Source organism: Tauraco erythrolophus, chromosome 4, assembly GCF_009769465.1.
Source record: "Tauraco erythrolophus isolate bTauEry1 chromosome 4, bTauEry1.pri, whole genome shotgun sequence".
Taxonomy (NCBI): Eukaryota; Metazoa; Chordata; class Aves; order Musophagiformes; family Musophagidae; genus Tauraco; species Tauraco erythrolophus.
The window spans coordinates 84,124,290-84,140,083 of NC_141468.1; the positions used below are offsets into that span (position 1 = coordinate 84,124,290).

General features: G+C 40.4%; 1 protein-coding gene across 1 annotated transcript in view; it reads right to left on the reverse strand.

The window, feature by feature from the left end:
* The window catches only part of PTPRO (protein tyrosine phosphatase receptor type O), a 158,193-nt gene that overhangs the window by 12,876 nt on the left and 129,523 nt on the right, over nt 1-15,794 (reverse strand). Inside the window, exons 13-18 of the mRNA XM_086610604.1 lie at nt 14,327-14,466; nt 11,519-11,651; nt 10,058-10,178; nt 7,910-7,978; nt 4,353-4,436; nt 1,022-1,057 (exon numbers count right to left, since the gene is read on the reverse strand). Of these exons, the coding sequence (XP_086466730.1) occupies nt 1,022-1,057; nt 4,353-4,436; nt 7,910-7,978; nt 10,058-10,178; nt 11,519-11,651; nt 14,327-14,466 (583 nt within the window). The remainder of the gene's footprint in view (nt 1-1,021; nt 1,058-4,352; nt 4,437-7,909; nt 7,979-10,057; nt 10,179-11,518; nt 11,652-14,326; nt 14,467-15,794) is intronic.

Here is a 15,794-nt window from a genome sequence, read left to right on the forward strand (position 1 = left end):
TCTGGCACTGGGGCAGCTGCTGCTTAATTTAAATTGCCTCTTGTGCCATGTAAAATGCTGGTTTCAGATACATTCATACCTGGCAGAGACACTTTAAAAATTCATCTGAGCTTTGCTCATGCAGGAAAATGGATTTCATGTTCAGGTTTTGATTTTTTTAGAAAGTCCACAAAAAAAATCCCTTAAAATAGCATTTTGGATGCCACTGCCGTGACTGCTTCCTCTGCTGGTTTTAAGAACTACACACATTTGTCACTAGAGGCGAAATTCTCCTCCCAGAGAGAGAGTGGCTAAAAGGTGTGACATACAACCACACAAAACCGTGCAGAGCTCTAGGAGGTATAAATTAGCCTTGATTTGGTGACTCCCACCATTCTACACATTTTTTCACCGGGTGAGGGTCTATCCATTGTTAGAGGCACAGCCTCTGAACATAGCGGAGAAATAAGGAGGCCAACGCTCTGAATAACAAAACACAGGTAAACAGCTTCCCTCCCCTAATTATCGTGCTCTAATTTACAAGCTACTGGAGCATGTACACAGTAATCTTTTCATTTACTTTGAGGCAATATGCCCAAAGGAACCTGTCTTATCACCACTTAATTACTCCTGTTTACCCGGTAGCATTAATGATCTAATGTTCTAGCAACAACCGTAATGAGAGCCTCGTGTCAAGAGGGAAATAACACTAGAAACAAATGCATCCCACTTTTTCACCATTTCTCATTTTTAACTAAGGATAAGCTCTGTCGGAATCACTAAGTTGGATAATTGATCTTTTCCCCAACGACTAATTTTCTACCAGTAAGGAGCTGTTTTACCACAATCTATCTGTTGAGAAGAATTGCTTTTGTCCAATTATTGTTTGTTTTTTTTTGCCTTCAGACATCTCTCTCAGGATGTGTTTAGAAGTTTTCTAAATCTGCAACTGCAGTATCACTATACTAGGTACTCCGTAATGCACATTTAGTCTAAAGTGATTTTTTAAAATTTTGTTTTATGTATCAAAGGAGTTACATACTTGGTCAGCTTTCTCTTCTTTAATCCATTTTTACCCCTGTAAAAAAAAAAAAAAAAAAAAAAAGGAGGGAGGGTGTTAGTCAATAAACTATGGTATGCTCTTTATTCCAAGTTAGTACTGATTTAAGAACATATGTTTTCTGGTCACCATAATACTCAGGATGACATTGGTGATATTGTGGATGTTTTTAAGCAGATAGCAAAGTTTCCACTTATGCCAACGGGCATTTTATTTTCTGTGGCTCTAAGAACCATCTGCTTGTGAAAGGGAAAACCTGTGCCCAATACAGGCAATGGGTCCTCTACAAATCCAGCACCCAGACTGCTCCGCTCCAGCTCCAGCGGGCTGGGAACCTGGATGCCAACACTAGAGAGCATCCAGGAACAAGAAGCATCTGTTGGGCAAAGAGGAGAAGACCACCACTTGAAAATTCGAGGAAGGGTGAAGGAAAAAGGAAAAAGAGCCTGAACACTGTTTCTCACCCCTTTCACAACCTGCTCATGATGATCAATGAAGACCGTGGCAAATATCTTACTGACTTCAGCAGGACTCAAGTTCAAACCTTGGATACTTTTAATTGATTTTTGACAGCTCGAGATAATTATGCCAGTCATGTAATACGCTGTCTTCACATGATTTATAAGTGATAATAATTCACTAGTGACAGTTGTGAGCAAACTTATGAGTGTGTTGAGTAGCAGAACTCATACATAAGGTATGGATTTAAGAACTGTACTACACCAACTACCACCATGTGTTTTTTTGTTCATTTTGTTGCTACCACAAGAAGGTTAAGTGCTCAATCATATTAAATGCACAAAGTGAGCACCCTGGAATAATTTTTCTACAGGTCTGAAAACACTGATCCTCTCTGTTAAACCAGCCACAGAGCACAAATAGAGTCTTGGTTACTCAGAAGGGATTTTAGTAGTGTCATTTTTTTTTTTTCCTGGTCATTAAACAATATGTATTCATTCATCACATTATGACGATGCTACTTTTAATTTCATGATGATATTAAAATGATTTCTGGATAATTCAGGTCACGGTTTCAATTAGTAAATTAAATTTTAAATTTCAAAACAATGAAAATATACAGAAAGAAATATTAAAAAGTGGAGTATTTTTATTTTTCCACCCTGCTAAGTTTAGAAGTGAAATTTTAAAAAAGTTATTCATTTCCAAAATTAAGTTTTATAAAATGTTCAGTTTTTGAAGCAGCCACAACCTGTAGCAATTTTGTTATTTTGTCAAGGTACATTTCCATTTAGATATGGAATTTTGCCTGCAGAGTTAACAAGACCTACAGCAATATCAGCTTTGCACTAATGTGGAGATTTACTCTGCAAAGCTTTACTTTGCAGATACTATAAAACTCTTCAGCCTATCATGTTATCTACACAGATACTGTCTGTATAGCATCTGTACATTCATGAGTACTATACACATAGCCTAGTGCTATTTGTTCTACATCTTCGAAGATTTATTTCAATGATATCTTAAAATTAATTTTGCTAAATTATTCAACACATTTCTATCCCCTGTGATGGTGGTAAACCTTTTAATGTCGGGCCCATTGGAATTAATTTCCAAAGGAAAAAAAAAAAATCTAAATGCTGTTTATGATGGGAATGCTTCTAAGAATGCTTCTCCGTGGAACATTTCAAGAGGCAATAAAACAAATGACTGACATCCATTTCTCAGCAACAATTTCTCGTGCTTTGATAGTCTCAAGAGGCCTTTGTTTCTGAGCATTGTTTCCCGAATGTTTATGAATGTTTTAAACCAACTCATGTGCAAAACAAAGACATTTGAAACATTAGCTGGTGTGTCACCTGTTTTTCCATTTACTCTACAGATTAAAATACAAAGAGAGGGATTAATCTCATCTCATTCAACTTCAGCCCCTTTAAACTCGGTCATCTAGGCTAAACTAGGTAGGTAGCTTGATTGAAGAGGAAACTTGTGAAGAAAGATACACATCTGGAAAGGTGAGTTAATGCATATTAATGCACATATTAAACAAAAAGAGGCAAAGGGGTAAAAGAAGATGACGACTTCTTGCAGCAGTGCCATTGACAGTGGCCACCTTGGGCTTCTTGACCATTAGAGAGTTAAGAGAGATCAGTGTGACCTCCACAATAATAAACTTCTTGCCTGATACTCCATCACTGCGCAGCTCCGAAAGTTAGTTGAGTTTAGGTCAGACAAGTGACAGGTCTAGACATTATTAGCCAGGTAGGGATGTGGAAGGCTTCCATCTGCTCTTCAGCTGGGTGTGTGAGTGGAGAACATGCTTTTATTTTCATGGGAGAAGAAACGGACCTTTCTTTAGTTGTATAAACCCACTCATTTCTGGGGCCACTGAAAACTTAGATGGGTTTTTTCTACAGACCCAATGTGACCCAAGGAAAACCTGTCTCAGAAATCCTTATGCTGAAGATTTTGATGACTGCCTGAGAGGACTTTGATGCCATATGGTAACACCAGGGAAAACGTTTGGTGAAAAGTAAATCTTAACTTCGTTACCATGTTTTTGTAAACCACTATATCCTGGACTCAAGACCATACAGAACTTAAGTTTCTTTTATATAAATTAAGCATTTTTAGATCATAGTCAATTATAATTATTCATTAATCTGTTTGTAAAACAGTTCTAGTTCTAAATAGACCCTGGGGCTTGGTTGGTTAGGTGTTTTCAAAAAACCAATCAGTCTTTTACTAAGTCTTTATAAATAATTTGTAGACTAAACTATTAAATATACAAACATACACAAAGAGACGTGCACACAGTGACCCAATTTCTACACTTTGGGACTACTAGTTTGTATCGATTCTCAGTGAACTGTTGTTTCCAAAAAGGAAAACTTCTACTGATGTCAAGAGATCATAACCACATCTTTAAAAACTAAGGTCTTTGACATCACACACCAAACAGGTGGGGCACGATCAAGCAATTTTAGTAATAGAAAAGCAGCAGCAGCAGAAGGCAATGCGAGGCAATGAACAGACAAATAACTGGGACAGAAGAAGCCAGGACTTATAATGAAGTGGCAAAAATTGCAAAGAGAGTGATGAGATGAATGTGATGACCACTGTAAGACTGGCTTTTTAATACCAAAACAGGTTGGAGCATAAACAGACAAACTAGATGAAGCAGGGTAGCAAATACTTTGATACCCACATCCTCTCCAATCCATGTTCTCGTACAAGAAAATTATATCTTCAAAAGCTTTGACCCATTTGAAAACAAAGGTATCACACATTTTTCATGTAATAGAAATTAACATTGTTTACACATTGCATATGGAAAAACAAGTAAATCACTTACCAAGGATTAATATAAAATGCCAAAAGATAATCAGTCCAAAGGCATGAGGGTAGCAGAGTTAGGAAAGCAAATACACTTCTACGCCTGTGAGCATTAATAAATAACATACATAAAGATGAAAAAGTGAGGAGAGTTAGTAAGACAAACAGAAATCAGGAGATCAGCAAAATCTATTTTAAAAATCAGCTAAACTCATAAAGGCTTCCTCTTACTTACTTCATAAGCACATTATTAGCATCCACAGAATTTTTACTTCTCAACCTGACACCCTATGCAAGATTTTCAGCTATCCAGCGTAAAATTCTGTATGATCAAAATAAATGTGTTTTATGGCATTGATTCAGGCCTGTTATTCTAAATCAACATAAATTGATAATTGGTAGATTTTCAGAGAGTTAAAATGTGTTTGAAAATTCATCCACAGGTTTATGGCCATTACATAGGTGGTGCTAAGTCTATTTTCTGATGTTTTGAGATATTTCAGGACAGATATAGTTTGGTTTTGCCATGTACAACTACAATAATCTCCCATGTTTGCTCCTGTGGATATCAGAACATCTGTATCGGAGACAAATTCAGATCATTCCAATATCTCTTCATACTCTCTATTGAGCCAGATTTCTGAAAACAGTCATGTAACATTCTGCAGAGTCCCATTTTTAAGTGCATTAAATTCTCTCCTAGTTTTTCAGCAAAACATTATTTGAACTTGTAGCTGTGGTTTCTATGAATAATGATTCACAGCAGTTTTCACTGTGGCTAAAGGAAATTTGAGTACAAAAGAATTCTGAACTTCTGTATTTGCAACCTGTTGACCAGCTTGTGCTATGCATTAATCCAGGAAACCCACTCAGGCCTGTTTTACCTATTGGTGGAGTGGGCTACAGGTACTTTGCAAAGGTGAAAAACTCACAAAACCTAAAAAAGAATTGCCTCAGTAGCAATATTTTTTCACAATACGCCCTCAGCCTGTTTTTCCCCCTTCAGAAAGTCTGCTGTCCTAAAAGCAATAACATCCTTCTACAACTGTTCTAGAGAGGAGTCACAAAGTGACATTCCCTTTTTCAGTACTCTTGGCTCTTATGAAGTCACCAGATACTGTGTTTTCCCTGATAAGCAACTCATGTCAAAAGCAATCATCTCTCATCTCAATTTTCCAACCAGAGGTGAAAAACTTCTGCCCATGCAGTGAAAACTCCAAGTTATGCTTTACAGAGTTTTGCTGCTGAAGAGAAAATGGGCAGCACGGTTTCTGCAGGGCACCTTCTCCAGGCGTGGGTCAGCCAGAAGAGAGAGCCCTTTCCAGTCAATCATATGCCATAGCAATTGCAGCATCAGGGCCTCAGGGCTTGTCCGTTGTCTGGCTTTCTATGGGACTGGACTGAGGATGAAATTTGGTTTTCCATAAGCAGATCTCTGGTGCCACAGAGAGGTTTTCATTAGGCTCAGAAGAGAGAAGTGATGATGTTGCCAGAATACTCCTCTTTCCTTTGGGAAACTCCAAGTGAGGTTTTTACTTCCTTTTTTTTTTGCCTACAGAGGCAGAATTATTCAAGCCTGGGTCTTCTTTCATCGTCAAATCATCATGAGAAATTACCACACTTTATCGAATCACAGGTTAACGTGCTTGCAAACCTACTTATATTGTTCACAGATGAGGAACTCTGACATCTACAACAACTGATTTCATTCAACATATGAAAAATTTGTAATTGCCCAATAAATACAACATCGTTCTCCTGGAATTATATAGTCTTTCACCTACTGCTCAGGTGCACCGAACAATTTAATTTAATTTAAAGAAAGATGCAGACATTGCTCAAATCCTGAAAACTCTGCTGAGCCGAGCTTTCCTTAGGAATCAGTGGATATGCCTATAGCTCCCTTACTAGATCCTTGGAATGACTCCAAGCAAAACAGGTTTCTTAATCCTTCTATCTGTCTTTAGGGCCACATTTTCCATTTGGCTGCCTGGATGGACAGTGAATCGAGTCTTGACATTAGACAACAGAGGCAGACAAAACAAGGTATCTCTGCTAACTCAGAAATCAGGACTGTAAGATTAGGGTACACTGCCTTCAGTCACCAAAAATGTGTGGATATATTAAGCAGGACTATTTTCCCCAATTTATCTTTTTATAACATAATTTATGTATGTATACACATATGCATATATACACATATACACACACACACACATACTAAATCAAGCAACAGAAACCTTCACTTTCACATCCAAACTTATTAATTAATTCCCCTTCCCCATAAAAAAAGCCTTTTATGGTTTTAATAACATCTGTTGCTAGCTTAATAATTTGATTCAAGCTTGGATATTTAATTAAAGTGAGTGTTTGATCTTCTGCCTTCTTTGCCATTAATATAGTCCAAGCAAGAGAAGCTGAGAGATTAGTTTGTGCTGCATGCAGCTGGCTGCTATTACAGCTAAACCAAGCAAGTGAAGCTTGTTTAATATCCAGCTAATTAGCAGCACAGAGAGGTATTGACAAGATTTGTTGGGCTTGTTAGTTCAGTTTGCATGCTTATTAGCAAAAGGCTCGTTGTGGTGCAGCGTCAATCCATTTAATTCCGTCCTTGCTGGCAGGCTGTGTCCCCTGAGATCATGGAAGCAGTTTCTAGAGCACCAACTCCTCTTTCCAACTTCCTGGCTGTCGACAAAGCTGGCCATGGGTGTAAAACCAAGGCACATATTTTCTTCTTCTTGCATACTGGAATGGGTCTGCCAGTACGCTTTTAGACATCTCTGTTCGGACTTGCCTTGAAAGCTAAGAGTTTTTTTCAGAGATTGCTAACAACAAACCAGTAAACCTTGGGTCGATCATTAGCACCCACTGGACTACCAAAATAGGAATGAAAATGACCACACTGGTGCCAGTCAGGTAGCTCTCAGAGCCCTTTTGCTTCTATAAAAACTGATCCTACAGACTTTCTTTGTTCAAACACTTCTCTTCAGCTGATGGCATCAGTGATGGTTTGGAGTCCATCGTCAGTGCCTGCAACTCTTGTAGGTGGTTATCTAGACTAACAAGAATACGGAGGTTTTTTCCAAGTCTTTTCAACAGCACTGAACATTAAGTTACAGTAAATATTTGAGTTGGCTTGTCCTTGTCCTGCCATGCAAGGAAAAATTAATTAATGGCACTGCATGAAGACAGTTGCTAATTGGTCATCTACAGGCAAGCTTACTCCTGGATGTAAATATATCTCTATGGAACTGCTAATGGATTTACAGATCAAGTTTCTGCAGTTGTGGTTTTTTAGGAAATATGTCTGTAAGGGAAAGGAAAAAAAATATCCTTCCAAAACACATCTATGCAACTTGGTTGGCATGTATATACATCATTCCCTACCAAAAATAGCAGGTGACAGAATACATAGTCTTGAGTCATCATTCAAGAATAAAATAACAGGTATAGTAGTTTTATCTTAAAGAGAGACAGTGATGACATAAAAAATAAGCACTCAAGATTAAAGATAATATTTGCCAAAAAGTAGAGATGGGGAAAAACATAATTAAAAGCTTTGCTTCAAACACTCACCAATTATAGGGGAGCTTTCCATCTCTCTCCAAAGATGCAAAATTGACAAAGGTTCCAGCCCCACACTCCCTGTTTCAGGAAGACCATTGGTGACAAAGTTACCATTTTTGGATTCACAAGGCTTGCAATGAGGTTGATTTAACAGACAACTCTCGGAGTCGCGGAGAAGAGCCAAACTCACATCAGTGACTAGGTCTTGAGATAATCTGTGACAAACGTAACTGAAAGCCCTTCGCATAGTCATCCAAACCCAGTAAATATTCAACACCACACCAGATCAGGTTTCCTAATAATGCTTAAAAAGAGCGAAACAAGTGAGAGGCTGCTAATAAAGATCTCAAATAGACCTCATCTTCTCTCCAGATTTGGGTGCTCTAGCACTAGTTGCTGGCCTCAGTACACGTGCTAAATATTTACCTTTCTATACTTAATACTCACTGTCCCAACTCTAAGGAGAAGAAGTATAACTGTCTCCGTTTGACAGGATCATGGTAATTTTGAGTTCGCAAAATAATTTTGGAAAAAAAACTGAATTTCATGAATAACATTCCAGTGAAGTTACCAGAAGTCCCTTATTTTCAGCTACGAATGATAAACTGACTTGACTGGTTTTGATTCCTTGATTTAAGCAAACAATTGCTTGCAGCTTCTTACTGGATTTACTTTTATAATTTCCTTCTGGGGTTTTTATCTTCTGTGGCTAGAAGCAACGATGAAGAGAAAAAGAAAAAGCTTCTGTCTGCCTGCACAGTAATTAAATAGGAAAGAGAATTAATTTAGCTGAGATATTCACAGAGCAAGTTCCATGTAAAAGGAACAAACCACATAATGTTCACTGAAAGAGATAGCCTCCAAAACATGTGTGATGTGGTCATCTGTTGCATGGAATACATAGCCAAGACAGGACATATGTACAAAACATGGTGTCTGCTAGATAGCCAAGTGGAAGATTCTTCACATACCTTTTTTTACGTGAAATCATTTCGTTTTTTGACACAGGACAGTAAATTAATATAAAATATATTACATAGGTTGTGAAAGGATGATAACTCCAGAACACTTCCAAAACCAGGAGGTGAACCACATATCAAGGGTTTGGCATAACCCACATTAAAGTGAACCGTTACAGGCAAGACCACCAGGAAATTGAATTTCAATATTCAGGTAAAAATAGTTGGTGCAGATAGCTGAAGGAACCACAGGTTCTGTAAAAAAAGGTTTACTCCTACAAGACAATTTTTCCCTTCATCTGTATGACACAACAATTTGGGATCACTAATGTTACAGGTGAACAGCAGGACCTGAGATCCCTTCTGGATTTGTGGGTATCAGTGTGCACAGAAACACAAGATCTAGGTGGGTCCCTATGCTCTTTCCCATGCTGCAGTTCCCATAGGAAGGAAGCTCATATGAACGAAGAATTTGGACAACTGGAAGACCAGGATTTGGGGGCAGACTGGCAAATTGCTCTAGAGAGACTCTCAGGGCCCTGGGCACATCCTCCCTAGTCCTAGAGGTTTGGCTGCCAAGGTTCAGGCCTTACTTGGCCTCTGAAATGCAGTACCCTGGAACTGATGAACAAATCATCTTACCTGTTGCTACGGCAACTCTCATGTTCCAAACTCTATGAAAGATTTGCAAGCTGTCTGAATGTCCTGCTCATACCCAGTTCCCTCAGATCCAACTATCCTTTAGATTCCTGACACAATCCTAGAATCATATGATTCTATGATTGTGTCATAGAATCACAGAATGGTTTGGGTTGGAAGGGATCTCAAAGACCACCTAGCTCCAAACCCCCTGCCATGGGTAGGGACACCCTCCACTAGACCAGGTTGCTCAAAGCCTCATCCAACCTGGCCTTGAACACTATTACAATCCTTTTGTAATAAGTGATTGCACTTCAATTTTGCAAAGCTCAAAATGAGACAAAGGTCGAGGCTTACAACTCAGGTCAAGAACAAGAGTAGAGAGAAGGAGAGGACATGCTACTCCTGAAGAGCAGCAAGACAACTATTTAGAAGGTATCTGTTCACAAGCATCTCGAGCAGCACCCATGCAGACGAGCATCATCAATTGCAACTATTGTCATGATGTGTTTGTTGCTGTTTTCCAAAATTTTTGCAATTAGCATAAATCTGGGCTTACCTGGCCATTTGTAGATGTTTTCTCCTGAGTACAACGAGAGTCACGAGCAGCAGTCCGATCAGAAGGATACTTAGGATGGCTAACACGGAGATTACCACTACGTTCGGATTCATCTCGGTGACTGTACATACAAACAAGGACTCTTGGTTATTCAATTTAGAAGCACTGACAGTTTTGTTTGGTTTTCTTTTCCCCCTGAATGTTGATAGTGTTATTTTTCTGAACTGATCTCATTCAGCCACAGAGAGAAAAATCTACCACTAGAGATAAAAGGAAGTTTTGACTAGTTATTGCTCTTAGAAAATTTCTGTAGGGAAATGACTTCGCTCTCACATTTTGTTAAACTTTGGCATATTCTGATTTTTTTTTTCTCTTTTTAACAGACATTCATAACACAAGAGAAAAGGGTGTAGGAAATATAAAATACAGATATTCATCATCATCTAGATCTCCAAAGCACATTTCAACACTGAAGCTGCTCTTCAACAATAATCAATACTTTTTCTGACCTAAAAGCAAAATAACAGGCTGAGGCTCTGTAATATGCTGGGTTGAAATTGATTGAATTACTTTGGCAAATAAATTTTAACAAAATACTCTGTTTTAAATAAGAGCTGGAATCAATTCTCAATAACAAAACCTTGCTTATCGACTGTACTACTATGAGACCAGGCACACTGTTCTGCTCATTATTAAAGAAACCCTCTCTACTTTACTTGCTCCAAATAACTTATATCCACGATTGTCTAGAGAAGCATTTTTTAGATGAAAAATCATGGAGACTTTTAAGCTAAAGAATCAGATGCTAAACTCCAGCATGGAGTGCTGAATGATGTACAGGAGCAGTGATTAAAGCTGCACAACACTCTAACTAAACAGAGATGACACTGATCATTCTGAAGGGGAGATTTTAAAGAAAAGTTCAGTGCTCTGGGCAGTTCAACATGGATGTTCTTTCTTCAGAGTCAGTATAGAGCCAGGCTTCACAACATGCCCAGGGAGCCTCCATCAGAAGCTATCCCTTCAGAGTGGGACTGCTCAAGATCCTGCGGTGGCCCTTCTCCTTCTCTCTCTCACCCTATCTCCACTTCTTCACTGGAAGCAGAAAGCAATTTTTTCCCTTAGTAGCTTAAAAATGTGTTTTTCCTCTTGTCTGGGCTTGGCTGAGAAGACATTTTTCTCCATAGATGTCATCAAGCAGTACCCTCATGTTCAGCCTTGACACCATAAACCAGGCTCTGGATTTCTACAACCCAGAAAAGAACTGAGCCTCTAGTTGATATTTTTCCAATACTTCTAAGGATTTTTTAAAGCTGCTTCCCCATCCCATCCACATCTGGCAGCCTTTCCACGATACAAACAACCCCTGGGGCCAGCGTTACCGAGAGCAGCTTTAGAAAGCAAGGAGAAACAGATGTTGCAGCTAGAGGAGGAAGAAGCAAGCAGGGAAGTGCTGCTTACCCATGGTGGATACCGCGATGAAAGTGGGGATGCTGGGGCTGTTGTGGCTGAAGGTGGTCACACTGCAGTTGTAGGAAGTGGCAGGGCTTAGGCTGGAAATAGTCACGACGTGGGAAGAGACAGTGACAGGTTCCTGCAGACATGGGGAAGAACGCACACAAGTTTGTCTCTCCTGTAAACGCAAGAGCACAAATCAGTGCTGCCCTCCCCACCCATAGAGATTTGACCAGGTCAAGTCAGATCCACAGAAAGAAACCAGCACTTAGAAACCCAGGGAAGGTAACCAGAGCCTGCCCTGGAAAACAGGCAGGTAGCATGGCAGAAGAGAGGAGAGGAACAGGAGTGGAAAGAGCAGCAAGAACAGCCCAGAGCACCCTGGGGAGCTCCAGGGCCCCTTGGGGAGGGCAGGAGGATGTCTCATGGGGGGCTGGTCAGGCACACACGTGGTGGGGGAGAGCACTGAGACCTCCAGGACATCCCCAGAGGTGGGCAGAGCTCATGAGCTCTGCTTACTAAGCCATACAGGTAGGAGGAAAACAAAGTTATTTTTTATTCAAAGCACAGCCCAGGCTGTCACAATCTCTGCACCCTCGTATGAGCACGTGTCATCTCTGCCTCTGAGACCATTCCTCCAGATGTGAAGAGCTGGGAGGCTTTCCAGATGAAAAGCAAAGCTGGAGCGAAGCCTTTGGGTAATAATGATGATCAGGCATCCCACAACTCAGTTCTTCTAGCTAGCAGAAAGTCTTTACATAACATATGTCTAAAACGTTTTAATCACTACGCCCCTGGTACACACTTTTGTCTTTTTTAAATGCTGATAGAGCAAAAGAAAACAAATACGACACACACATTGACTTAAAGATGTAGCTCCGTAAGGTCCTCGAAGGCTTTTCTGTGCTCTCCAGCAGAACCAAGGGTGGGTTTTAGATGCAAAAACAGGGACACTGAGCCAGTGGTTTAGGAAGGGAATAAGGAGAGGTTTTACGCCTGAACTGACTCCAGATGAGGAGTGTGAGATGCTGTAACAAGTCCCGAGCACTGGATTTTTGCATTGGTCTGTTGTCTAGGCTAGCAAGGGTTCCTCTGGCAGTGCAACTTTGAGGTATGTTAAGCAGATGAAATAACACATACATGAGTGTAAGGGAGGAGACTTTTATTCCCTGAGCCGAAAGGAGGGGCCACAGTTTGGCAATTGGACTTGGTTGGACGTTTTCCATTTTCCCCTCTGGGAAAGTTAAATTAGCCAACCAAAATCCAAGATGTTCAAACTGGGAAAGCTGTTGCTTTTCACTTTACTGATTTAAAAACGGAGGAAAGGGACAAATATGTTCGCGTAATTAGCACGGAAAATCACAAACATAGAATTTTCACCAGTCTAATGGGAAAGCATCCCTTTTTACAGTCCAAAAAAGAGCCCTTTCCCTTTTCTCATAGAGACAGCAAAAAGAGTGACAGATCTAATGAGGAGTGAGCTGACAACCTCTGTGCATTTCCCACTGCCAGATGTTCATGTCAACAAATGAGACACCCACTGAAGCTCCTGCCAAACAGAGTAGTCTTTTCCTAATGTTCTTAAAACAGATCTGCTCCGCACTAGAGCTGCAAATCCTGTGGTACCTTCCCTGCCTGATCATACTGTCATTTTGAATCTCTGCCAAGTGGATAATGACTTCACAATCTTTAGCTGTTGACCGTGAAAAAGCAGGAATCTAGATGTGGAATTCAAACTATCCAAAAGATTAAAGTGCATTTAAACTTTTTTTTTTTTTTTTTTTTTTTGCTTTACTCAATGTCTTTCTTGATTTAAAAAGAATATCAAATAATTCAGACTGGTCTTCCACAGGATTAAAGAGTGTGTATGTCTCTTGTGTGATAACCAGTGGTCTGAGTGGGATTTTTTTTTTACTTTTTTGTGAATGACTTCCCATTGTGTGTGACAGTCCACATGAGAGAATGGTGTTTCATGGCGTGTAATCACAATGATTCACCATTCCATCAGCTAAACCGCAAAGTAAGCCTCATATGTTGCCCAGCATTGAACGTCAAGGAATTAAAACTTCTCCTTCTCTATTCTTCACTGAACAACGACACCAGTCTAGACACTCAGATATTCAAGTGGCCTCTGAGCACAGGTACTTAACCAGGCAGGGAGAAAGAGGGGTTCATTTGCGAGGCTGAGAAGGATGGTCTCCATGGAAATACCCTAAGAGACAAAACGTATGAGAAGTAGCTGCATTTGCAGCAAAAAAGTTACTCTTTAAATAGCAGTGAAGGTCCTACTGAACTTCAGTTAATGGTTCTCAAAACCAGGAATAAAGTAAGCCAGAAATAATTAAATACTGCATAAAAGATCTCATGGCATCAAAACATGTCTATCTTTCCCATTCCTTATCAAGCTACCTGACCATTTTTCCCTTCCTGCCCTTTGCCATTCCCTTATTTTTGTGCCCTTTTTAGGTTTTGCACGGTATATCAGAGCCATATTCACGAGTAGCCAAAGACTGACACTCTGTTGGATGCGCAGAGCTTCTGTCCAACTAGTTATAATCTTGTCAATAAGACAGAAGCCAATCTTAATATTGCAAAATAATGAAATATTTTAGTATTTTAAATGCTTTAGTAGTTTAGCTTTTAAAGGTTTAATTCCGAACCACCTTAACACATTTGGTTTAACGGTCTAACCTGTGCACTGAGCATAAAATCTCATTGGGCTTTACATACAAACACTAAGCAGCAGACATCAAACCAGAAAGATGCAAGTTTCAGAGATGAAGAGCAGAAACCAAGGAAGAGATGCTTACATACCTGGACTTTTGCTTCCTGACCAGGTCCAGCCTGCTGGCAGTAGACTTCAAAGAAATCAGCCACTCCCTCTTCCACCCACAGCAGAGTCACGGATGTCTGAGTCTTGTTGACAGCAAAGAGTGATTTTGGAGGGGCTGGTTCTGGTTAAGAGAAAATCTCCTTTTATTAAGCTTATCTTTAAGTTTTCAGACAACTGAGAAGAGGAAGCCCTGAACAAAAATGAAAGCAATGCCTGATGCTCTTCTATCTTTCATTTCCGTCAGATAAAGCCTGACAATGTAAAGCCCTGCCTCTCATGATGATAAACTACCATGCTAAAATGGGAAGATGATGAAGTGCCTTAGTTTTTATTCTCTATTTAAATTGTTCTCTTTTTGGACAGTTAGATAGTCACTTCCCTTTTCAGCAGAGCCCTAGTTTGAGGGTGATCAGTGTATTCTATTAATAAAACAATGTTGGCAGAAACTCTTTCGGGAGAAGACGGCTGTCCACCCGTTAGCAAGACATTTGGCCCAAGAAAGCTCTTCTTCACAAGGCCTGCCCCAGGAGATGACAAAGCAGCAGCTTCTCACAAGCCAAGGCCATCTAGGTTCATTTAATCGAAGCAGAGGAAGTACTCGGGCAATTAGCAGTTTAAAAAAAGTCTTACAGTCTTTTTTTTTTTCCAGGCTAACATTTAAGGGCCATTGGATCTGCATTTGTTTCAGTCAGCTGCAGGAATTTTCTCTCCTCACTGAATGCAGAAGTCCAGATCTCAGACGTCTTCAATTTACTGCTTTGATTTTTGTTGCTGCTGTGCCAGATGACCTGACCGTGGGCAAACATGGGCAAGGAGGAGATGACTCCATAGTAGGAGGGATATGGAGGATCTCCTGGGAGGGACGGCACCAGACACTGTGAAACATGGATGGGGCTCTACGCCCAGCACCCCTGGCCTCACATGGGGTGGCGTTGGCTGCTGCCTCCAGGGCCACCCCTCTGCCCGCGGACCCCCATGGCTGGGTGGGCAGCAGCCCGCGGGAGGTCACGCTGCCCTCCACCCCTCCCTGCAACCCCGTCTGAACCAACCTGGAGGATGGAAAGCACAGGAGAACAGGAGGGGAACCACTGAGGAGCAGGGGGAGGAGCAAACAGCCCAGGCACAGTGTTAAGACAAGATATACTTTTTTCCCCAAGATTATTTAAAGACCAGGGCTTGATCCCAATTTTCATCCTGATGACCTCACATGACAGGTACTGGCAATCCCTAGCTTTCAGCGCCTCAGGCATCTTAGGCTCCTTTGGTTTGCCTTCAGAGAGTGCAAAGTTTGGGTTGTACACTTCCGAGCCGTTGTCCAGAGTTTTCAGATTTCCTAACCTATGGATGCTGAATGATAGTCGTCATTCTCAATGATCTGATTCCAGGATCCTGACACACTACCCACAAAGTGCTTTGTACAACAACATTTTGCTCTTATTTTTCTCCTTC